At 36.6% G+C, this 27,730-nt stretch overlaps 1 protein-coding gene across 3 annotated transcripts in view; it reads right to left on the bottom strand.

Annotated features, from left to right (window-relative positions):
* Positions 1–27,730, bottom strand: part of LOC149781372 (uncharacterized) — a 73,466-nt gene that overhangs the window by 22,215 nt on the left and 23,521 nt on the right. Inside the window, exon 1 of one of the 3 annotated variants that reach the window (XM_089935462.1) lies at positions 9,757–10,574. The exons of the other annotated variants lie outside the window; for them this stretch is intronic. Coding sequence (XP_089791588.1) covers positions 9,757–10,047 — 291 coding nt within the window. The 5' untranslated portion in view covers positions 10,048–10,574. Of the gene's footprint in view, positions 1–9,756; positions 10,575–27,730 lie in introns of those variants that run through there. 3 annotated transcript variants of the gene reach the window in all.

Consider the following 27,730-nt stretch of genomic DNA (forward strand, 5'->3'; position numbering starts at 1 on the left):
ATCCTTCTTTTGTACCAAAGTACAACAAGAAAACTGAATCAACTTATATAACCTAGTCTTTACCACAAACTTGTAGCTCGGTTGAATTACTTTGAATTTGCCGTAGCAACACTTATTGGTTATTCCAATTTCCCCATGATGTAAAAACTCAAATAATGTAAAGTTAATTTAAAACTGCATAAGGAAATAACTATCACTAATATATTTCCTTGCATTGTTAGCATACAAATAAAAAGATGATACAAAACGACTTAATGGCAATGTTTTCCATCACGTCCGCGTGATGGAAGATTTATATCCTCTTTTTGCACCATGGAACAACAAGATAAACACAATTAGACGACAATATGCTAAGGCATATAGAAAAACTGAAACACCAATAACAATACGCAACACATGCACTCACTAAACAAAACACAAATGCACTTAGTCACCTTATTATTTTTAACACTAAATACTTTATTTTCGACTTAAAGTACCATTTCATAATTCTTTTATTACACTGAGTTTAGACAAGAACAAACAATTACAATGAATTTGATCTAGATAGAGCTGTCCTTACATCTATATGGGCACAAATACAACACAACACGCATCAATACACAACACAAGGACAAATGACTCTGGGAGAGTCATTCCAATAAACGTAACTACAAGCAAAGGAACGGAACCCCTCCGTTAGACTTAATAGTCCTGATGGGGGCTAGTACCATCCTAAGTTCAAAGTGATGATACAAATCAGGCCCAATGCCAACCCGAGCACAGGGAAGAACGTATAATTATCTAAACTTTTTCTGGGATAATCAAAAACTCTGTAATTTAGCATTTGGCGAACAAAACAGAGACCAAACCTGTTGAAATTACACTTATTTCATAATTTCATTACTACTTTATATTAACACGAAAAAATCCAAGACCAGTTGGGTGGACAAGGGAACCTAGTACCACATAACATTCTCAGACAACCAGGGTGTCACTTCAAAGTCTACCTAGTTATGTGCTAGGCTACAACAGCGAAATGTCAACAAGCAAAAGTCTCTAGTAATCTCAGCTGATAATTTCAAGCATTAATAGCAAGGTAGACTAATTACTACCAACACATTAAATTTAGTACTCTTAATTTTTCTCTGAAATTGTTTCAACGTTTATTTCCTCGTTATATCACATAAAATTTCCCATAGAGGGATTTAGCTGACAACACTGTCACTTGTCGTTATCAACACAACCGTCTGCTATCCATTGGAAATTTAGTATTGGCATTATCGAATTTCCTACTCAGTTTCAGGTATCATTATAAATTCACAAATTTCCATCCAATTTGTAGTGGTTGTGTCATTTAGATGTCGAAATAATACACCCGTCACAAAAACACACTTTGTTGTTACAAAACGACACACAAGTGGAATCAGGTCAAAATTAGTACTTCCAGTTCAGTACAGTACCCACGAATGTACTTCTAGTCTATTTTTGGAACATTTCTTCCTCTCTCATTTTGGTGGTAATAGAAGAGTTTTATTTATGCATGATTGATAGGGATTTAAAGGTAATCATTTATTCTTGAGAATATGAGCTCAGGGTGTGGTTGTCCATGTGTATATCAGCGACAGTGCACAGTGAGTAATAAGGCCTTGGTGATGTTCCGGAAGCGAATTATGTGTTCCGTTTACATGCTGCTCTGTTGACAGTCTAGCACCTCAAAAAAAAAGCAGGTCAACCTTTGACAACAATTTCACCGTGAAGTCATCTTTGAAGTTATTTTAGATTAACATATGATTTTTATTGATTGTCACACAGTGGAAAGGTCAGTACTGAGAAACAAATGTAGAGAACATATAGTAAAATTAATTGTGTTCTATGGCCAAGTGTCGCATTCAACTCAAGCGACACATTATTGACATCCGGTTTCAGACAGTGTCGCTCAAAACGACAAAACTGTCTCAGCCAACAAACGCGACACACTATAAACCTCCGGTTCCAGACTGTGCCTCTATCATATTTACCATTAGCATATAAAACACAAACCCGGGTCTGGTTACGAACCTTGATTAGAGGCACAAAATCATTACCACTTCAGTACGTCATTTGAACACATTTTGAGAACTATTAACTATTCTGTGCAAGATTAGTTCGGGAATTGGGATTATCTGAGTTAGAGATTATGTGAATTAGGACAAATTGAACATTTATGCTGATTTACAGATGCAATTTAACACTCAAACTAATAATGTCATTTCAACATGCTTTATCAAACATCAGTTCTGAAAATTGGCAAATATTATATTTCACCATTTGAGCACTTAATTTTGTGAGAAAACACATACAATTCTGAAGTCATAAACTGTGCTGACTATCATATTTGTTTTGTTTTGTGCTTTTATTATCTAAATGAGAACTTTTGTGGTGAACACACCATTTCTTGACACCACAATACACTGGATAGATCTAGTAACTGAAAAAAGCCTGAGCTGTCCATCTATTCCATTTTATTTGACCTTGACCCTTAATATATATTAATACTCTGCTACTATTGTTTACAATCGTCATTTTCATACTATAGAATGGTTCGCGATAAGATCACTTACTTGGACGATGGCAGTTTCTCCTATATGCGACCACCAAAATTGACAATTTCGAACAAGGCACGCTGAAGCAAAATAAACTCATAAATTACAAATGCAGACACTAACAGGAAGACTGATTCGTGTTCTGTTTATGTATGTATCTTTTGTAACAGTATCGTGGTTTTCAATGAATTTATTTCAACTTCCAAACACCATATAAACTCAGCGGGAAATCTTCCAGCATACCACAAATATGGCGGCTGATTACCTCATTCGGGAATTATCTATTAGTCCAATAATTTCAATGATACAGTACATACTAATATACATCAGAATGTAATAAATACTAAAGAACGCACGGTCCTAAGTAGCTACGATGTCGTAGTCTCGGCTTGATTTGTTGTGGTTGAGGCTACGAACTGATCCCATATCATGTAATGGAGCACAAAAAAAAATCATCACTAAAGTCAGAAAAACAAAGAGTGTAGAAATCTACTACATAAGTATAATCATGCTGCGAAAAAAGTTTGGCTTATTTTGAATTTATTAAGCCCTTGTACGGTAAAATAAATTGGCATGGTTACACTAACCTCACCGTGTCCGCTGTGACAGATAACGTGAGACTCTGGCCGTGACCTCTTTTCTATAAAAGGCCTGCCAGACCATATTTTGATATTCTACGCTATGTTGTTATCAATCAAGTGGCGGATAATAGGTTCTTGGTGGAATTTCAAAGTTGCCGACAAACCGTATTTACTTTTAATGCGCAGAATTTCTGAGTCAAACCGCGCCATATTTTTACTACGATATGTTTACATTTCCAAATAAGGCATCATTGTCATTCTATGGCACACAAACAAACGAGACCGTGAACGGAAGTAATCATTATTTGAACTAATACGGCGGACGATCTAAACAAAAATATCAGATAAGAAAGGTAAACGAGATTTTACAACTATTTCTACAATGATTTGAGATACTTCCGGTATTAAATAAGAGGACTACTCAATTTATTTCATTACATGAAGAAATATGTTCAAATTGTTGATATTAGGCCAAAAGAGCGTCGGATGTGAATCACACTGGGCTTGCTCCATTGAGGCATATGATCATGTTAGTAACACGTCCACGAGATAGGAGTAGGGGTACTAATATTAATACTAGGTCCTAGGTGGTTAAAGCTTCCGCCTCGGATGCCGGAGGTCGCGGGTTCGAACACCGACCACATTATACCAAGACTTATAAAAATAGTACCTGCAGTTGCCTCGCTTGGCGCTCAGACATCGTGGTGTGAAGAATTATTAAAGCTGCGTTAAAAATCCAAATCACGCACACACGAACGCACGTTAAAGACCTAATAATGTTTCCTACCTTAAATATTTTCAGCATGTTTTTTATGTTTTCTAATTTCATGGTGTTTGTTTTTGTAATCATATCATTATATAGGTTTTTTATCTTATAGGTGTTGTCTAATGTTGTAAAGCGCTTAGAGCTTCTAAAGATTAGGCGCTATACAAAGTCATTATTATTATTATTATTATTATTATTATTTGTACATTTGGATATCCGGATGTACGGACTATATTCCATGCCGATTTCACTTCAAAATCAAAAGTCTTTGACAGTCAAACACAGTAGTAAGAGAAAAGCAGAATAAAGGAAAGGGAGTTTAGATGAGAAAGACCTCTAAAAACTAAAAGACCTTGTTCCCCAGTAAAATCGATCATAATAGTGCAATCTGGCCACGCAAAAGCAAAAGTTGTGACAAGCAATTATCAAGTAAAGTTTTTACAATTCCACACATGGAAGTGTTCCTTTCTGCCATGGCTTGTCTCATGTTCGATATTTAACTTTGTTAAAGTGTTTGTAAAACAGCCTGGTTCTTATTAACCCTTCTTTCTACATTGACAAGGATCTTTACCGCTGAAAATTATTTAGGATTTCACCCACAACTATTTTTAGCAACCATTATTCAGTAGATCTCGAATTCTAGTTATTTATATTTGTTATTTATACTTCTTAATAATATGAGTTTGAAAACCAGCCTGCTTTTTTTTTTTTTTTTTTTATCTAAATCTAAATCATTCAAAGGCTTACTGCTGGATTGATGTGTACATAAAATACACTTGAATGATGTCTATCATGGAAAACGAAAACTGGTTGTAATATATTAAAAGGGGTTGGGGAAAGGGTACCCGTCGGTAAGCCCAAAACCAACATTTTATACTATTATAAAGTGATCAGAAATGAAGCGTACTAGACAGGTTACATCATATTGACTGCATAAGATATTTTATTTTAAAAAAGGATCTATAGGGCAACACTTTTAAGACTAAAAATGATATATTATCTGTTTTCGCGGCGAAACAACAATCACAAAAACACTCTTATGGGTATATATTATACTATTTTATATCATCTGTGCAGTATTTACCTGGTTCTATTACAATATAGAATGACTTTTGACGACAAATGAGGTTACTATTACTGAAGAGGAAAATGATATAAATAATCTACATGAATAAGAAAGGGAAAAGATGCAGTTAGTGGCAATCCATGCCAAAAATATGGAAGGGGTTAGAGTAAGATCTAGGGCTGGCAGGGGTCTCAAACATGGGGCCTGCCAAGCTGTATCCTATGGCCCACAAAATGACTGGTGTCACAAGGTTTTATAAGAGATTGTTGTTGTTGTTATAGGGTTTAACACCATTTTTCAGCACAATATAGGCTATACATGGCGGCCAGTATTAATGGTGGAGGAAGAACCCAGGAAAACCCCAGAAAGAACCACCGACCCATGAGAAGCTACCGGCAAGCTTTCTCACATATCCACATTGGCCGAGCCTGAGACTCAAACCTACGCAGACAGAGGTTGGATGGCAGTGATCTGTGACGGAGAGTGCTTTAGACCATTCGGCCACTCGGGGCCCCATCATAAGAGATAACAAAGGTGGTGTGGCCTATTGGCCATCACAAATGCCTTCATGCCACCCTCTGGGTGGTTTGAGTTTGAGACCCCTGATGTAGGGCAAAATGGATTGAAAATGGAGAAAGGCTTCAAAATATTTCTGTAATTTTAAAATAGAAACTGTACAAGTAAGATAATGCCAAATTTAGCTAAACAAGATGTATCATTTACACAAAATGAGCTAGAAATTTTAACAGAAACTAAATTATACTATGAAAGTAAATCAATGAATGGCCCTATTACACTAATAGAAGCAACAGTCAAGTTGTTTACAATCTTTTTGAGAGATATTGGTAAGTTCTTTGTAAGAACAATGAATTTTGCCTATAATAAGGGTGGGCTATCATCAGTTTAGAAAGATGGTGTCATAATACATGTATGTCTCCATAAAGGGGATAAGCCAAACCAATTTATAAGAAACTTGAGACCCATTTTATTACTTAATATATCATTCAAACTTGCATCAGCATGCATTGCAAACATACTATAGACTTAAACCTATACTTTCATTAATTATAAGTAGTGATCATACACGCTTTATTAAAGGCAGATACATAAGAGAATTACCTTTTGTTTTACTCAAAAAATGAAAAATACCTGGACCATTTTTATAATTGATTTTGAGAAAGCATTTGATTTCATTGCCTGGCTTTTTTTTACTGATAAAGTTCTAACTTTTATCAAGAATTTTCAAAGCTGGATCCATCTTTTCTTTAAAAATATCAAACCTTGTGTCACTGTAAATGGCCAATATTCACCATGGTTTGAAATCAAGAGAGGATGTATACAAGGTAACCCCCTATGCCCATACATTTTTCTTTTATATGCAGAGATATTAGCCTGTTTGATTCATAAAAACTCAAATATCAAAGGATTTCAAATATAAAAAAACCCACAGAATATCTAGTTTCACAGTATGTAGATGACACTACTCTCACCCTGGATGGTTCGGAGAAGTCCCTTAATTCAGCTCTTGATCTTATCTACCAATATTCTAAACTTTCAGGGCTCAGGATAAATATTGAAAAATATAGGAAGCACAACTGGAATTACTATAAGGTACTGCCATGAATATCTTGTAGATTGGAATACATATTTCATGTATCTAGGTATTACATTCTCAATAGAGTTTGATGATACAGTTGAGCTCAATTATGAGAGAGATTATATCTTTACTTTTACAGTGGTCAGAAAGGTCACTTACCCCACATGGAGGAATTGTAGTTGTGAATAGCTTGGCATTTAAGTTTATCAAGCCAAGGTTCAAGAGGTAGATGTACCTTTGTACAAGTTTGTAAAAGTGGTGGAAAAGATAAAAGGGAAAAGAAAGTCCTATGAAGAGTATTTTGGGTGAGAAGACTTTTCTCCTCCAAACCAAATGGAAAGAGATTTTCACAACTTCCATGCCAGACACAGGCATGATTTTCACTCCTGGTCTAGATTTATGACAAAGGTGAGAAATACTTTGAATGCATTGTGGACTGTTGTTGTTGTTGTTGTTGTTGTGGGGTTTAACGCCATTTTTCAGCACGATAGGCTATACATGGCGGCCAGTAATAATGGTGGAGGAAGAACCTGGAAAACCCCGGAAAGAACCACCGACCCACGAGAAGCTACTGGCAAGCTTTCTCACATGCCCACATTGGTTGAATTTTAGACTCGAACCGCCGCAGACAGAGGTGAGATGGCAGTGATCCGTAATGAAGAGCGCTTTAGACCACTCGGCCACTCATTGTGGACTGATGCATATACAGAATATATTGAATTGCTTACCACATTTACAGTAGAAACTGTGAAAATTTTCTTATAACTCTAGTATGGATGAATCCTAATGTTCAATTTGGAAATTCTATCATTATGTACATGCACTGGGTAAAAAAGCAAATTTTGTATGCAAACAATTTAGTTAACAAGTTTTTTGTTGTTGTTGTAGGTTTTAAAGCCATTTTTCAGCACATGATAGGCTATACATGGCGGCCAGTATTAATGGTGGAGGAAGAACCCGGGAAAACCCTGGAAAGAACCACCGACCACAAGAAGGTACTGGCAAGCTTTCTCATATACCCACTTTGGCTGAATCTGAGACTCGAACCCATGCAGACAGAGGTGAGATGACAGTGATCCGTAATGGACAGCGCTTTAGACCACTCTGCCACTCGGGGCCCCATAACGAGTTTGAAATGCATGTCAACATCCTAGAGTTTCAAGGCATGCTCAGGGCAATTCAGTTTTTTCCAACAAACTTCATATAAACATTAATTCAAATATACATGACCCATTTTTACATAAAGTTGAATTTTGCTTATTAAGGAAGAAAGAGCTGTAAAAGTATACATCAAAAACTTAAACTGTACATCTCATTGAAATGGATTTTATAGATGAGAGTGACTGGAATGAATACTTTTTTTTGCCTTTGAAAAGAACTAGGTGTCCTAAACTAGATGTTTTCAAACTAAAATAATGCATAGAATTTTACTAACAAGTATATTTTTAAACCAAATTGGAAAAGTCCCTACAAGCAAGTGCTCTTTATGTAATGACTCCTTTGAGTTGTTATCTCATTTTCTTTGGAACGGTACCAAAACTGAGTCATTACTTACTAGTTTCACTGGGTGGATAAGGAGTTAAGTGTAATTATCTGCTAACTTTCAAGTTTCAAAAAGAGAATTTATTCTTGGTATAATTGATTAAAACATAAAAGATAAATTGTGATCAATCTCCTTTTGTGGCAACTGATATATATATATATATATATATATATATATATATATATATATATATATATATATATATATACCTGTAGATTTTAATAATGAAAGACCAAACATTGCCAATTTAGAAAATGAAATGAAGTTCTGTTACTCTTTCAGAAAAATATTATGCATATATCAATTATAAAAGGAAAATGTTTGATGACAAATGGCAAGGATACAAACATGTTGAATGACTCATACCATATTTTCAAATCACAACTACAATTTTAATTAAGCTCAGATATGTCCATATGGGAAATTAAGCATGTGTACAGTGATGGAGGTAAGACCTCATTTATTTTGTTGTTGGGTATATTAGTAATGAAAATTGTAGAAGTTACATAACATCTATAAAGCCGAGTATTTGCAATGGTGTTAATGCAGTAAAATGATAAATGTACATTTGTCTCCTAATTTACATATCTGTTTTTATTGGCAGGTTGATAATAAGAGAAAACAATCATTGAAAATGATAGTAGAATGTAAAACACTGTCAAATGAGTACAAAAAGTAGTTAATGTAAAATTTGTAATAAGTAAATGTAGAATCTAGTAGTAACATGCATATGTGCATGGGCATATGTATGTATGTATGTATGCATGCATGCATGTATGTATGTATGTATGTATGTATGTGTGTCTGCATATGTGTGTGTATAACTCTGTAGTGTGCATATATGTATACATGTAGAAATGTAGAAAATGGTTATAGTCAATACTTTCTTTTGCTCTCTCTCTCTCTCTGTCTCTGCCAATATAAAGTAAGTTCTGTTTTGGGCTTTAGAATATAATACTATGTACTTGTGTTAATCATTATTACCTGTAAAGTAATGTCCAAGTATACTGAATTGTGAGGTAGTCAGTGGGATGGCTCCTCAACCCACTGCTACCTATGTATGGGGAATAATAAATATGGGGGGGGTGAGAATTAAAGGATAGGAGAATTATATATATATATATATATATATATATATATATATATATATATATATATATATATATATATATATATATAGATAGATAGATAGATGGCAAAGTTGGGGAACATATTCTACATGTGAGTTGGGATACAGTATAAAAATTCGTTAATTATTTTCAAGGCCATCCAAAATATTTGTACTAATCATACCTTCCTAAAAGAATTAATGCGAGTCATGCGGCGTCTGCCGTGTAGCATTCGTGTAAGGACGGTAGTTCCAAAGCAATCCAGATTTTTTTTTTATATTATAAATCAAATAAGAGCAAAATTAAGGTTGTGCATCTTTGTATAGAACTTTTATCCATTGTAATATTCTGCCATTTTCTTACGACAGTGATATCATTTTAAATGCATTTGCGGGAATAAACTTACAATCACACATACACACAAGCACACGCCATAGTTTCTCGTTAGAAGGGTGTGTACAATAACAATAATAATAACGTTGTGTAAAAAAATGGAGGCGGGGAAAGGCTCGGAGGTATTCAAATCTCACCTGACACTGAATTTGTCCGAGTAGTCGCTTTAATTTATTCACTTCCCTCGATGCGTAATTCCTTTGCATTTTTAAAATATGTACAACTTCTTCTGTACTGTGTTTAGACGTAATACTGTATATCATTGGTGCTCTATATGCTGATATTAAGGCATCTTTTACACTGTGTAGTAATTCCTGGAATTCACGGTATTGAACAACGTATTTATTTTGCACATAAAACGCAGTCATTGCCACCAGTGATAGAATCAAATAGAATGAGCCTATTAATTTGAGGGTAGTCGACGACATCGTGTTTTACCAACTGTAAATGGTCTTTCCACGTATAGTATGCAGAGAGTGATCATGGACCTTTCAGGATCAGGGACTCAGAAAAGCAAGTTATCAGTCACTACTTTACATGCAAATGGATATTGTAAATTATCGTACATAACAGAGCTCTTTATTTCCTGTTGTATTGTACAGTGTCCACTAACTGGACAGGAAGTCAATATCTACAGTGAAACCCAGTTATTAAAAATGTGCAGGACTGCATTTGATGTGGAGCATCACACTGCCTGCCAGTTACACGTCACTTGCTCGCCCTCCATTTGGACGATTTTTGTTTTTACAACCAGTTTACTCTGCTTCTATCCGTCAAGCTGTAATCTCACAGTCTGAGTTTCTTGCTAGACTACAAAACTTTGTGAAAAATATCCGGATTGTGGTACCTGTGCATATCCGAAACGAGATCCTAAAATTAAATATTACTGTTTATCTTCGTCTGACTCGAACTTCAAAGTCCACACAGTGTCATAATACGCCCTCTCGTTATATGGATCGATGATATGACTTACAGTCACACATGATGGAAACGAAAATTTAAACGGAAGCGTTTCTCCGCCGAGGTAAACCGCATTATGTTTGGTAAAACCTGGATATAAATCTCCAGTAATGTTGCGACGGGTGCTTATATATATTGTTTTTGTTTTAGAACCTCCTGTATCAGAATAAAGCCTCCTGCACTGTTTCTCACCCTAAGATTTTCCACAGTACTTATCTACGATTTTCGTACATGATTCAGTGGAGTAACTAGGATATATGGGCCCCTATGCGGGCCCCTTCGCAAAGCTTACCTATGAGCCCAGCCTGATCTATAGTGTACAAAAATAAATCGTGGTACCTATGATTTCCACTCTCTTTCTCTATGTGATACATGTTAGCTACGCACCTGGCTTGATTACATTCGTTTCATCCCGAGAACTGCGTACTTTTTTTTGGGGGGGGGGGGTAAGTTTCCATTACATTTTTACGAAACTTGACGGCAAGTGCAGTTTTTTCTCAAGTATATTTGTCGATAGCGAGTCAGTGAGAAAGTTATTTTAATATGCTCCCTGACGTTGCAATCGATCCCGTAAAGTGCGTCTTTTCGAACAAAGTTTTTTTTTAAAAATATTTATAAATGTTCTCCGTTAAAGAACAGTTTGTAAACATTCATATGCATAATAATACACCGTACTTTGTTGATGAACCCGAAAAATATAAACAAGTCCGGCATTAAATCACCAAATTTTTCGAAAATTCGATCAAACAGCACGATAGAAAAACGACTATTACGACATATCAGTGTCAGGAAGTTCTAATGTTCAGAGGGGCATTGCGTCGGATGTGATATAGTATACATGTAACCGCGAGTAAGGAGATAAATTATGATGCGTTAAAATCTAATCCAGTAGACTATACGTTATTTACTGTATTATTATAAATTAAATTGTATAGTTCTTAATTAGGGCATTCAGATATCTCAGATCTGAAGTTCTTTACACTCTCCTTATCTGAGAGTGTTCACTCTCTCCTTATCTGACAGTCTTCATTCTCTCCTTATCTGACGAGTCTTCACTCTCCTTATCTGAAAGTCTTCCCTCTCTCCTTATCGAACAGTCTTCATTCTCCTCACCTTATCTGAAGGTCTTCACTCTCTCCTTATCTGACAGTCTTCATTCTTTCATTCTCTCCTAATCGCACAGTCTTCACTCTCGCCTTATCGCAGTCTTCAGTCTCTCCTTATCTGACAGTCTTCATTCTCTTCTTATCTGACAGTCTTCATTACGTCATTCTCTCCTAATCGCACAGTCTTCATTCTCTCCTTATCGCAGTCTTCAGTCTCTCCTTATCTGACAGTCTTCACTCTCTCCTTATCTGACAGTCTTCACTCTCTCTTTATCTGACAGTCTTCATTCTCTCCTTCTCTCCTTATCTGACAGTCTTCACTCTCCGTATTGCAAAGTCTTCAGTCTCTCCTTATATGACAGTCTTAACTCCCTCCTTATCTGGCAGTCTTCACTCTCTCCTTGTCTGAAAGTCTTTACTCTCTCCGTATCGCAAAGTCTTCAGTCTCTCCTTATCTGGCAGTAATAACTCTCTCCTTATCTGACAGTCTTCAGTCTCTCCTTATCTGGCAGTCTTAACTCTCTCCTTATCTGACAGTCTTCATTCTCTCCTTATCTGACATTTTCACTCTCACGTTAGAGCATCTGATCTCAATATACATTTCTTCATAAAGTGCGCTTATTTATTAAGATGTCAGTAAAAAAAAAAGTAGAAAAGACTGTATCATGTACGACATTGTAGCGAACAGACTAATATTCTATCAATGTGCATACTTTGTTACGTTTCGATCACTGTTCAAAATAGAAGTTACATGGATAGGATAAATATATCCATTTCAATTTTCTATGCTTCGAGATTGATGATTCGGGAAGAGTATATGTGGTACATTTACTAAAAAAAATTAAAAATTTGTTTATAAAATTTGTTTATCTATTTATTGTCTCATCTTTCTTTAGAGAAAAATGCAGAAAAGCAAGACATTATTTTCATTTATCAACCTCAAGTAGTTTTTGCGTTTAATCGTTCTAATAAGGTTTAGTTCAAAAAGTAGAAGTCCCAAAATGTTTCAAAAAAATGTGTAAATAAATAAATAAAGAGAAATAAATTCATGGAATTGTCAGAGACTTTTAATCGGGTGATATGCATACGACTAGAAAATAAATATTAAATTTCGTTTTTCTAACTCTAACGGTTTATGCTTAATCTTCCTAACAATATTTTATTTGTAAAAAGAATGTCCATTTCCCAACAGTGTAAAGCGTGTGATAAATAAAACATTGATGTAATGGCTTTACAATTTAATCAGGTATACGACGTACGCATACCAAAAAATAAAATGCTAGCAAAATTCATTATATATGTTAAATGGTTCTTGCCCAGTGTTAATAAAATTATTCCCGAGAGAGACAGACAGACAGACTTACAGAGGTACGGACGTGCGTATGGGCTAGACCAAATCGATATGCCACCACTAAGTGACATAGGCAGGTGAAATTCGGTTGACTTGATTGCATACATATGTACATAATTCGATCATACTTCATTATCAGTTAGTTTATGTTGATAACATTTATCAATCGATGGCATGTATTTCAAATCATTGAGTAAATGTAGAATTTGAAAAGCATAGTGGATGCAATCAGTAATTAAACAACTCATTCTTTGTTTAAATGGATTTGACACTAATAAGTGGAGACATTAACCTAATAGTTGATGGAATTTTATTACTGTGCATTATAAGTTACAAATATTAATCAGATATTGTGATTAACTTCACTTGATCCTGGTGTTGAGCGAATATATGATGTGAGTGTCTCTCTATGTAGGCGAGGGGGTGGGGGACTATTTTGAAACTATCCCCGATCTAAAAAAAATAGGACTGTATCACCTCACAATGCAATCAATATAATATTATTCCAAGGTTTGATACGCCTGTAAACAGGGAGTAGGTGTTAAAACACGAATGAATGATGCATTTTATTGGTATTATAATGTAAGCAGTCGAAGCAAAAGTGAAAATAAAACCCAAATAAAATGTTTTTGTTAGTACTCTAATGAATAGCAAATTGTAATGAATATCATATAAGCATGACTATCGAATAAGCATGAATATCAAATAAGCATGAATTTGAAATAAGCATGAATATCAAAGAAGCATGAATATCAAATAAGCATGAATATCAAATGAGCATGAATATCGAATAAGCATGAATATCAAATGAGCATGAATATCGAATAAGCATGAATATCAAATGAACATGAATATCAAATAAGCATGAATATCAAATAAGCATGAATATCAAATGAGCATGAATATCAAATGAGCATGAATATCGAATAAGCATGAATTTCAAATAAGCATGAATATCGAATAAGCATTATATCAAATATCCATGAAAATTTAGATAACTAATTCAGATCCCAATTAATTCGTCAACCTTTGTGTCAACTATCCAAGAGATACCTCTGCGTATTGCATTATTGAATGCCCATTCAGTAGACCCACCGGAAAAGCGCACAGAAATAGTTAATTTTATCAACGACCAGAATATTGACATCTTTTTCCTGACAGAAACATGGTTAAAAGCATCAGGCGATGAGCCCAGGTGTGTGGATCTAACACCCACTGGTTACTCCATCAAGTCGTTCCACCGTAATTCTCACGGAGGTGGAATTGCTGTCATCACAAAGAACTCCATGATAAAACGTCTTAACCACACCACAACATTCAATTTCGACCACACATCGTTTGAACTAGTCCAGACTACACTCACAATGGAGCAAAGGTCAGTCCATTTTTTTCTGCCTATACCGCCCTCCTCCTAGTAGAAATAAACAAGCTGGCTGACTCTCTCTTTTTGGATCAGTTTCCGAATCTCCTGGACTATGGAAATTCGATAGGTGGCAACCTGATTATTCTTGGAGATTTCAACTTTCACTTTGACTGTCCCGGAAACCCAAATACATCAAAACCCATAGATTCCATTAATGTTTTCAACCTCAAACAATCAGTTAACCAACCCACCCATAAAAATATGGTCACATTTTAGGCTGGATTCTTCATAGACCTGATGATAACATTCTACGGTCCTCCCTGGTATCCTATGACCTTCCATCAGATCACCTCTGCACTATATGCCATCTTGATGTATCAGTCCCTAACCCTCCACCTTTATCTGCTACTAAGAGAAATCTCCGTATGATAAATAGAACCAAACTAATGCACGACATCCAAGCTAACCTAACAACTTGCTTACCTCCTACCGCAGAACAACTTGATAACTGCCTGCGTTCATTGCTTGACAAACATGCCCCAGCTACCATGTGCAGAGTATCTATTCAAAAGTGTTCTCCATGATATAGCAGTGTTAGGGACCAGCTTCGCACTGCTAAAAGAGACTGCCGTAAAGCAGAGAGGCTTTGGCTTTCCACCAGACTCACTATTCATAAGCAAATCTATGAAGCCGCTAAGAAGAATGTCACAAATATAGTCCATGCAGCGAAATCAGCCCACTATACTACTAAGATCATGGAAAGTTCCAGCTGCAAAGAGCTCTTCGAGATTACTAACAAGCTAATGTCAAGGAACAAATGTACACCACTTCCAACTACCTTCTATCCAGTCGACCTTCCGGACATGTTTGCAAATTTCTTCCGTGACAAAGTACAAACCATTAGAGATAAGCTTGACACCACAATTTCAATTGACTCGTCGTCACCATATAGTTGGGATACAGAATTTGAGCGGCAACTATTAGCAGCATTTGAACCTGTCTTTATGGATTTCGTACGTACAATCCTGATGAAGAGTGCACCAAAGTCATGTGAACTTGGTCCAATTCCAACATCACTGCTGCCTGAGTGCTTAGATCCAGTATTGCCTTCACTAACTGATGTTATTAATACCTCTCTCTCATCCGGGGAATTCCCGTCATTTTTAAAACTACCATTGTACAGCCTCTGCTGAAGAAACCAACACTAGACCATAACGATTTAAAGAACTACCGCCCAGTTTCTAATCTCTCATTCATATCAAAAATCTTAGAAAAGGTTGTTCTATCCCAGCTTGTATCTCATCTAAATTCAAACAGTCTTTTTAGCAATGTACAATCTGCATATCGCCCTCTCATCTAAATTCAAACAGTCTTTTTAGCAATGTACAATCTGCATATCGCCCTTGCCACAGTACTGAAACTACTCTTCTAAAAGTAGTTAATGACATTCTCTCTGCGTTGGATAGCGGTAAGATTACAGTCCTCACCCTCCTTGATTTGTCTGCAGCATTTGACACAATAGACCATGATATATTACTTCACCGTCTCCAGCATGTATTTGGTATTCATGATACAGCCTTACTGTGGTTCAAGTCCTGCTTGGTCAACAGGACACAAATTGTATCTGCAAATGGAATACACTCAAGCCCAGTTGATCTATGTTGTGGTGTTCCACAGGGGTCTGTTCTTGGACCTGTTCTCTTCATTCCGTACACTCAGTCGCTCTCAAGTGTCATATATTATCATCCAGTGTCTCACCAATTGTACGTTGATGACACCCAAATATACAAATCTAGCCACCCAACTGAAGTTGATGCTACCATCCAAGGTGTAGAGAGGTGCATTTCTGATGTGAAATCATGGATGACATGTAACAAGGTGCAGATGAATGGTGATAAAACTGAGGCCATTCTGATCACAACACAAAGACTTTCTCATTCACATCCTTTACCTCAAACAATAAATATCAGCAACACCAACATTAAATTCACACAATCAGTAGGAAACCTAGGTGTTACTCTGGACAGTACTCTCACATTGCACCAACATGTCATGAACATATGCAAGGTTGCATATCTTGAGCTGAGACGCATCAGATCAATTCGCAAATATCTTTCAGCTGATGCCACTAAAACACTTGTGTGTTCATTAGTACTTTCAAGACTGGACTTTTGTAACTCAATTCTGTCTGGTTCATCTCAATATCTGCTCCAGAAACTTCAAAAAGTTCAAAACACAGATGCTTGGATCATACTTAGAGTACCACGATCAGAGCACACCTCCCCGCTGCTCTGTACCCTACACTGGCTATCCATTCGATCCAGAATCAAACACAAAATTTGTTCTCTGTGCCACGTTTCACTGTCAGACTATAGTCCAACATACCTATCCGACCTCACACATGTGTACACACCAGCAAGATACTTACGCTCCTCTTCTGACAATCGTATACTCATTATTCCAAGTATGAAAACAGTCATATGGACAGCGTTCTTGTGCATACCAGGGCCCAGCAACGTGAAATGAATTGCCCACTGAACTTGGACACAAAGACACAGTGATCACATTCAAGAGGGCTCTCAAAACTCACTTATTTCCACTGCAAGAACAAACTTAAAGACCTAATAATGTTTCCTACCTTAAATATTCTCAGCATGTTTCTTTTACTGTTTTCTAAGTCCATGGTGTTTGTTTTTGTAATCATATCATTATATGCTTTTTTGTTATCTTATAGGTGTTGTCTAATGTTGTAAAGCGCTTAGAGCTTCTAAAGTCCTCATTATTATTATTTATTATTATTATATCGAATAAGCATGAATTTCAAATAAGCATGAATATCGAATAAGCATGAATGTAAAATAAGCATGAATTTCAAATAAGCATGAATATCGAATAAGCACGAATTTCAAATAAGCATGAATATTGAATAAGCATGAAGATCAAATAAGCATAAATATTGAATAAGCATGAATATCAAATAAGCATGAATGAATATCAAATAAGCATGAATATCAAATATGCACGAATATCGAATAAGCATGAATTTCAAATAAGCATGAATATCGAATAAGCATGAATATCAAACAGGCATGAATTTGAAATAAGCATGAATATCGAATAAGCATGAATTTCCAATAGGCATGATTATTATACGCTCATTTGTTCCCCAGTTAACTTTACATTGTCAGAATCGTGCAGTATTACCCGATACTGAATTCGCACGCCAATACACATATAGCATTCACGTGCATAAAGGAACTACTTTCAATTGTAAACAAACACAGGACGCAGACGCCAGCACTTATGATTTGTAAACAAATCATGTACACTCGCGTAAGATGCGCTTTACGTTGTGGTTGTTTAAATTTGTTTCTCAATGAACTAAAACAGATGTTTCTTGGACTGCCACATACCAGCTGCTTTGGCACATTCCGCGTTGATACAATGTTTCAGATTTAGGCTACCTACAGTATACAACAGACGCAAGAAAAATGTCCTTATAAATAACATAGCTGGTGATAAGAATGGCAAAAGAAAATTATACTTACAGTTTTACTTCCTGAATTTCATAAAAATGTACTTTCTTAGTTCTGCAAATCCGAATTACATGAACCATGTCATAGGTTCTCAATCTTGATTACACATTTCGAAATTGTACTGTAATTTCGATGTAAATGTACCTACATTCCTCCTTACTGCACTCAAAATGAAATAAACACTAAATTCGATAGCCTCTTTTTGATAATTGCAATTGAAAGACTTTATATGTTTCCCACATTATGATTTCAAACATTCAATGACAGAAACAGAAACACATTTGCAGATGTCAACGTGCTTCTCCCTAGCTTATTCAATCCCATTATTTCATGTGGTGTTGTCACATACCAATCCAGTCCTTAATCACGAAATTTCGTAGAATCGAAAAAAAAAAAACCAAAATCTATTCATTCCAGATCAAATGGAAAAGTTGTTGCAATGCACATTCATTCACAATATGACTCAAAATTTCAATTTTAACTAGACACGCCATTTTCCTTCGAAAATTATATCGAGCGCGCGACTAGGTTCAAATTTATCTGGGAGGAGTTACGTGCGCAGTAATAATGTTCGTGTTGTGTAATGATGAATATGCGCTTGTGTATTTAGTTTGGAATACGGCATACATTCATTTACATTTTTTCTTGTAATGTATTTTGTTTATATAATTAAACCTTAGGTAGAATAAAAAATGAGCATATAATAAAAAGATTACTGCATTTGTATGGGAAAATATGAACTCGTTTTGTTGAATGGATATACTTCACTCCCAAGGTCGTGCAGTATTCCATCCGAAAACTCGTTCGTATTTTCCCATACAAATGAAGTAACCTATAACTATCGAATAAGCATGAATATCAAATAGCCCTGAATATTGGATAAGCATGAATATCAAATAAGCATGAATGAATATCAAATAAGCATGAATATCAAATGAGCATGAATATCAAATATGCATGAATATCGAATAAGCATGAATTTCAAGTAAGCATGAATATCGAATAATCATGAATTTCCAATAAGCATGACTATCGAATAAGCATGAATGTCAAATAAGCATGAATTTGAAATAAGCATGAATATCAAATAAGCATGAATATCAAATAAGCATGAATATCACGTGAGCATAAATATCGAATAAGCATTAATTTCAAATATGCATGAGTATCGAATAAACATGAATATGAAATAAGTATGAATATCAAATAAGCATGAATATCAAATAAGCAATATCGAATAAGCATGAATATCGAACAAGCATGAATATCAAATAAGCATGAATGTCAAATAGCACGAATATCGAATAAACATGAATATCAAATAAGCATGAATATCAAATAAGCAAGACTATAAAATAAGCAAGAATATCGAATAAGCATGAATATATAAAAAACATGAATATCAAATAAGCATGAATATCAAATAAGTTTGAATATCAAACACGAATTAATATTAAAATGGCATGAATATCGAATAAGCATGAATATCAAACAAGAATGAATATCGAAAAAGTTTGGATGCTTGTAGATCAGGGGTGTCCAAAGTCCGGCCCGCGAGCCAATCACGGCCCGCGGTAAGATTTCATACGGCCCGCAGCTTCGGAAATATAATGTATTATTTATGGCCTGCTAGCACGCGAACCCTTCTCTGCTCATTTCTGCCATGGCGACTGATGCACTTAGACTTATGACACTTATTTTATTAAACTCTTGAATAAGATTTGGTTATAACTGTTGATGTTATGTACCTGTATATGTGGCACAATGGCACAAACTATTATTTTCTGAAAGATCTTTTAAAAGACAGAAACAAAATTAACTTGTTTTAAACTTTAATGATAACAGAAAACTTTGCATTAGTTATAACTCCTGTTTAAAATGACCATGAGACAAAGATATTTATCTAACTCATGGAAATTTAAGGTATTACATACAGTTCAATGTTATCTGGCTCTCCAGATATGAATGAAAGGCAGAATTGTGTTTTTAGAGTTGTTCATACCTGCCTGAGTGGCTTATATTTAGTTACATTGCCATTTGAAAAATAAAGATAATTGTGACAATGAAAATTGCTTTATTTATTTATTGCTTATTTGTTTTTTATTTATTTATTGTTCTATATTCTATAACAGTGTATATCTGCATGTAATTTTTGTGCTTAAAAAAACATCAGAAAGAACTATTGGCCCCCGGGCATCTTCACTTTATCAAATCTGGCCCTCTTTGCAAAAAGTTTGGACACCCCTGTTGTAGATGATGCAAATTATTGCATAAGGAACTCAGAGGAATTCATCCATGTAACATTTACCTTGCCATTTCTAGTAATTAGTGAACTGCTGGTTTCTTGTTGGAAACGACAGCTTGAAATGAATAGATAATCATTTTGATTTGGATAATACAGATGTGTGGCTTATCAGTTTCCGTCAACAAGTAAGCATGAATTATGACGATTCCTTGACTTGTTCTTTTTGGTTTTTTGTTTTATCGCCATTTTTTAGTGCTTGTTAATCACTTTATGGCGGCCAATATAACTCGCGTAAATATAGGTACGAACAACCTTACTCAAATACTCACAATGACCGAGCGCGAGAATCGAACCTACGTAGACAGAGGTGATATGGTAAAGGCATGCGCTTTGGACCACTCGGCAACCCTGGGCCCTCAATGACTTCTAGCTCGACAATCTCTCTCTCTCTCTCTCTCTCTCTCTCTCTCTCTCTCTCTCCCCAGTGGCGTAAGTGGTTAGAGCGTCCGCCTCGGACGCTGGTTCGACCTCTGGCGCTAGGCAATAAAGAGGTTAGTTAGGACTGGTCGACCAACTGTCAGTATAATGTGACTGGGTGGGACATGCTGCTAAATGTCTGCGGCATGATGCCCCAGTGCTAGACATCACACACACACACACACACACACACACACGGAGTACGAGATTCTCACTATGCAAAGGAGGCAGCTGCCTACGGCATTAGAGTTCAGAGGCGGCGTGATTTTAAGGAATGAAAATCCGGCTGTGTTAAAAGATGTATTTTCTTTTTTTTTTTAAAGCTCTAGTAAAATGTTTCCATTATTTAAAGGCACAAAGGCCTTTAAAGGCTTGGGTTTTAAGGTTTACGCAAATGGTTTTCTTTGATATAAGTTGCCTAATTTACGCACAAAAGTTTAACAACAAGTTTTTATTTCAAGAAAATCGTACGCTGTTTATAAAGTGCGTTTCACAAAGATATTCTTAAAATAGTTCGTATCTATTAGAAAACTTTTGCGTAAGATACTCTTTTTCATGGGAAGCAGGTAATAAACTCGGTCAAATATAATAGGATACCTGCAAGATACTTATAAGGGACAGCGACGAAGATAACAACGAGAACATTAATAACAAAACAATGACCAGAAAAATATTGTACCCCAAAAATGTTTTGACCTTTCTACTGGCTATGTTGAATGACATATATGTATTATTTCTGACTAAAGAAGGTAGGGTGCCTCTGTGTTGGTGCAGTGATGGATTTATCATTTTGCATCCTCTAGGCACTGTCGAAATTACTGTCATCCCAACGCCCGCCCCCACTCCCACTCCCACAAAACAAAGTCTTACAATGAAAGCCTTGAAATATTGAATGCGATGAATAGACAGAATTTAATACACTTGTCGAGATGAATACACAGAATTTAACACACTTGTCGAGAGAAACACATAAGCCATGCTTCTTTATTTATCTATTTCCAAATGGTTATCTATTTATCTATTTCCAAATGGTTATCTGATCACTTCAATTGTTCCTTTAATTATTTTATCGATTTCTGCTTATGAACTTGCTGGGGGTCCTCAAGATGTCATTTCCATCAACAGATCAGCCGAGTCCTCAATTGGAAATGGGAAGGTAAATGTGGCGTTTATGCAATCCTGCGTTTTGATTGGGTTTTATTTTCAGTTTTGCTGTAATTGTTTGCATTGTAAAATCAAGATTTGAAGAAGAAAACAATATGTTGCCATCATTTATTCCCGCATTAACAAACACCCCCTCCATGTATTCGTCAAACATTGGAATAAAATTGCATTGTATAAATCGGGCGTGGTGTAGATCCATTTCATTAGATAGGGAATCGTCTCAAAGCTCTCTCTCTCTCTCTCTCACACACACACACACACATACACACACATAACCATACTTCAACTATTTCTGAACACCAGGATTTAGCTAAGTTATTCACTATATATTTTTACCTATATAAAAACACTATTTTGCAATTTTTGTTTACTTTATACTATATAAATGCAAAGAAAAAAAACTTCGACTGACTTTTAGTTTTGAGAAAGAGCATTACAGAACTGTGTGTGATATGTGTGCTATACTGGACAGACATCTGCCTAAATTTGGACACCATTATTTTAATGGTCGATTTAAATTATTTCAGTTGAATTTTGGAATCATGCCCTTTGCACCCTATGGTCAATTTTTACCTTATGTATGCATGGACAGCTTTAGTTTGCTATAGTGACAGGTTTTTCAGGTTTAAATAGATACATCAATGCTTTCTTAATCAATATTTTAGCTTGGAAAAATCCTTTTGCACCACTGAAGATGAATTTTATACAAATAAACGATTTCAGTTGAAATAGGAACATAACATAGGGGGAGTAACTTATTAATCTCTCTATGGAATCAAAATAAACCTATGAGGATAGCATATTTTTTAGTCTCTCTGTGAAATTCTGTTGCAACATTCTATTGGAATTAAATCCTGTACAGATGTCGTGGATTTGTTAATTTCAAGATATTTTTTTTTTAATTTCATTTGAAATGTTCTTCTATAACACAGTTTCGTTATTGTCATAAGAACTGGAAATTGACATCGTCGCATGTAAACACGCGGAAAAAGTACCATGTCCTGAGTATAGCAATGGAAATGAACTTGCAGTCGGTTTGTTGGTTTAGATTTTTTCCCCAACTTAATTAGGCCCCTGTGCTGACACCAATATATTCTGTATCACGTGGGATGGTTAACTCTGAATATCAGTACTAGTTACCTCACCCTGTTGTTGTTGTTGTTGTAGGGTTTAACGCCATTTTTCAGCACAAGATAGGCTATACATGGCGGCCAGTATTAATGGTGGAGGAAGAACCCGGAAAAACCCCGGAAAGAACCACCGACCCACGAGAAGCTTTGTTGTTGTTGAGTTTAATTATAGTAGCGTTTGCACAATTGTGCATGTGCCACTTTTTTCTGACTGCACTGCAGCCTGCTAGTTGTTTTTGGGGAAGGGGATGGTGCCACCTCCCCCAGGCTTTTATGGATTCAAGGAACCCTGATAGTTTGGCCTCAATCTGTGGGTCCATAAAGGTCCCTACAGTTGAATGGTTGGCTGTTATTAGTGGGAAGGAGAGCTCGGGAACGGTCCTGCTTGCTTTACATTGCTGGTTTCTTGTTGCATTTGCCTTTTTTTTTTTTTTCGAGATTTTTTTCTTTTTTTTTCTTCTTCAAAATGTTCTAAAAGGAGGGGAATGTTCTATGCTGTTTATAGAGGTTCTTAGTAGAAATCATGTATGAAGAGAGATTTTCAAGGTTATTATGGTATTACTAGTCGAGGTGTTTAGGGTGTGTTTCCTACGTTGTGTTATTTATAAGTTTTTAGATACTACCTCTGTAAGTTATTTATTAATTGATGTTTTTAGAGATTGAATGTTATTTATACTTTATTTAGCAAGTGACCGGAGTCCTAGCCGATTACACGGTTCGTTAAGGACATCTAGGACAGGAATCCTAGCTGATTACTCGGTTTGTTAAGGACATCTAGGACATCCGATTTTGCGGTTTCCTTAGTTTTTTATAGGTGCTTCGTAAGTGAATTATTTATTCATACTTTTATAAAATTGAATGATATGTTATGGTTTTTTTATGTGGTGGCTTCTAAATTTATTTAGCTAGTTACTGGGTCTTTTGGTTTTGTGGGGATAGTAATTGTATTTTGTTCCTAAGTCCTGCTGAGTCTATGAATTGATTTATATTTTTATATGCTGATTGTTTATTTTTATTAGAGTCCATAAGTAACTCTGGGTATGTGTGTGGTGATCCAATCTCTTTTTGGTTTTTGATAAATATTTTCCGAGCGGGTTGATATTTTGGACATATATTGAATACGTGGTGTAGATCTTCGGTGGTGTGGCAGTTAAAGCAGTTAATGGTTGCTGGTTTGCGTCCTATAAACCTTCCAAAACTACTTGCTAGTTTAGTTTTTCCAGTTATTATCCTGTTTATGGTTTTCTGTTCTAAATAGGTACCCTTAGGTAGCTGTATGTTCGTATCTACGTTTTTTGGGGTTTCATGGTGCTTTTTACCTTTTGTGAAGGAGTTCCAAAAATCTTGCCATGTTTGGTCTATATATGTTTGTGCGAAGCTTATTGCTTCTGTAGAGCTATAGTTAAGCTTGATATAGTTTTGATATCTTAGTTTGGTTTTTGCAACTTTGTCTGCTGTTTCGTTGCCAGAGATTCCAATGTGCGACGGTATCCACATGAGCTCGACTAATTGATGTGCTGTGGTGATATCGTCGATTAATTGGCATGCTCTGTCGAGGAATGAGAAGCTACTAGCAAGCTTTCTCACATAATCACATTAGCCGAATTTGAGACTCGAACCGACGCAGACAGAGGTGAGATGGCAGTGATCCGTAACGGTGAGCTCTTTAGACCACTCGGCCACTCGGGGCCCCCACCTCAACCTTTAATACTACACATAGAGAACCATTTTTCTGCAGCGATTTTCGAGCAGCAGAGGGGGCGAATCGGACATTTTGTCCAATCGTTATTTTGCTTAATTATTACTTTCTGCACTCAACGATCTAGTGTCGTCAGCGCCTGGTAAAAAAAAAACGACGACGTCGTTGGGGGATCGTCGCGTCGTCATTTGGTTTAATTAACACCTTCTGCGCGTCGATCCCCAGCGTCGTCAGCGTCCGGTAAGCACATCGACGACCGCGTCGATGTCATTGCCCCCTCTGCTGCTAAGTGGTTATTTACAATGAAAATTATTTACAACTAACCGAATATTTGGTCAAGTCCGATACGATATCGTGTCCGAGGATCATGTAAATTTATCGTTACGAATCCATGTGGGGTCGACTGAGCATGACTAAAAAAGTTTCGAAAAACATTAAAGTCCATGTCACCGCCGCACCATGTCTGCCAAATATTTCGTAGCGTGTGTGTATCAACGCCGTTGAACACAGCAAGAATATTACAGTTGTCTCTAATTACTTTTGGAATCTGAGTGTATCGTTGAGTAACATATATCACGTCAGTGTTTTTATGCCTGCCTCTGGAAAATATCCTAGCTGGGTTTTTTTGATTGTCTAACATAACATCATCGTACACGACTAGATTGTTAACGTCGCCATCAATATCATCAATACCCGGTGCATCATTGATATCCGTAATAAACTCGATGACATTTTTTTTAGCGATCGCTGATGCATTCTCGTTGAAATCTTTCAACACCTCGTAGCATCGTTGATCATCTACGCTAGGAGCAACCAAATACAACTTATCCCACTTCATCCATCTCATTATTAAATTGAGTAACAATTGCGTCTTGCCGGATCCAGATGGTCCGATGATAATCATCCGGATCGAGTTTGGTAACGCTGCAACATGCTTAACTGGTTCTCTTGTTTTAGTCGCCGAAAAATCAATTATATTCATATCTCTATACATAAATTATGGATCTATATTGTGTGAAGTGTAGAGTACGTACTGGCACAAATGATATGACAACCGCTACAACAAGAAATAACAGATCGGCGCTTACTGGTAAGTGTGTACAATGCGGTACAAAGAAATTTAGATTTATTTCTGCTAGACCCGGGGATGTTTTAAAAAAAAGCGAGGAGGTGACATCGCAGCCAAATTGGCAAAACTCCCCGGAACACCGTGGGCAAAGTATCCAGGAGAAAAACACCTCCCAGGATATAACTACTGTGGCCCCGGAACACGATTAGATATTAGACTCGATGATCAAAATCAGCCCAAACCCGGTGAGTATCCAATAAACGCTATCGATAAGGCGTGTCATGCTCATGATGTTGCTTATAAAAGTAGCGATCTGCAACAGCGTCATATCGCGGATGTAAAATTAATTCACGCATTAAATGCTATTCCTGATAAATCCGTCAAAGAAAAATTGGCCTCATGGTTGGTAAAATCGGCTATGAAAGGTAAATTAATGATTGGAAGCGGAGCTTCTGGTGCTGGTAATTGAAAACGCTAGCGTTTATAATAACAACATGGAATCCATCTATTATTCTCCGAGAGGATACTGGAAGGGGAAGGCCGCAATTGGTAAGCTTGCAAGCGCTGCAAAGGTAACAAGGACCACTGCGGTTAATTGGTTATCCAAACAGGCTATATGGCAAATCTATCTACCACCGCCTAAACAAATCAACTTCTCGCGCTTTGATGTCAGCGTACCTAATGAAGTTCATCAGGCTGATATACTATTTCTGCCGCATGACAACGGTTACAAATACGCGCTAACCGTAGTTGATGTTGCGAGTCGATACAAACAAGCGGAGCCGTTAAAAACAAAGTCGGCAACTGAAGTAGCCGCTGCGTTTGAAAGAATTTATCGAAGAGGTCCTCTGCGCTGGCCAAATCTATTACAAGTTGATCCCGGTAGTGAATTTCGCGGCTCTGTTCTATCAACGCTGAAACATCATAGCGTCGCAATACGACGAGGTCATACTGCGCTACATCGTGATCAGGCAATTGTTGAACGATTCAATCGGACTCTCGCTGAACGGTTATTTGGATATCAATACGCGAAGGAATTCATCCAAGAAAAACGATCTCGTGAATGGGTTAAAAGGTTGCCAGGTGTAATTGCAGCGTTAAATAACGAGATTACCCGAGCAATCAACATGAAGCCCAGCGACGCGATTAAATACGAGTATATACCCGGAAAATCAAAAATAAATAGCGTTTCCAAGCCGATTCTTGGCGATGTCACTGTTAGATATCTATATGAACCAGGAGAGCTTGAAGGCGGTAAAAAAAGGGCTACCGATCCTATTTGGAGTGTTACCACACATAACATATCAACGATAACACGATCAACTGGTAGACCACCGATTTACAGACTGGATTCAACTGCTCCTCAGCGCGGATTTACACGCGAGCAACTACAAGTGATACCTAACGATACTCAATTACCCCCACGTGGTCTTAACTAGCGCCGTTGCGTCTATTGCACTCAAGACAGGTCAACCTCACATTGTTTTTGACATGACCGAGACTGTTATCGATCCTATCCACGGTAAATTGGCGAGTGTCTTTATCCGAATAACGCCAACTCATTATACAATTGCAACTCGCGCAGTGATTATTCTGTTGTTGTCGTAGCGAGATTATTAATTCGGCATCAATATCAAAACGCCGCTGTTTTTTTTTATCCTGTTGGCGGTAACCCGAGAGTTTTCTATCAATGACGCTTGCATCGATGGTGACTTTGTCGCCGGCTTCGTCAGTGACTCCGTCACCGGCTCCGTCAATAACAATTCTTCGAAGCTGATTTATCCTTCGTACTCTGGACACTGCAAGATAGACTAGATTCGACCATTCGATGCGATTATCAACTATCCAAACAATTGTGTCCGTGATGGTTAGTCCCTGCGAGGAATGTATTGTTGTTGCGTATCCTAGCGTCCACGGGGATTTATCAGCACGTAGCGCGTCCTCGACGACACCGATATCAACGAGCACGATATCATTCAGCACGAGAATTTGTTTTTTTGGCCCTGACGCT

Source organism: Sinohyriopsis cumingii, chromosome 15 (genome assembly GCF_028554795.1).
Source record: "Sinohyriopsis cumingii isolate HCF-2022 chromosome 15, ASM2855479v2, whole genome shotgun sequence".
Classification (NCBI taxonomy): domain Eukaryota; kingdom Metazoa; phylum Mollusca; class Bivalvia; order Unionida; family Unionidae; genus Sinohyriopsis; species Sinohyriopsis cumingii.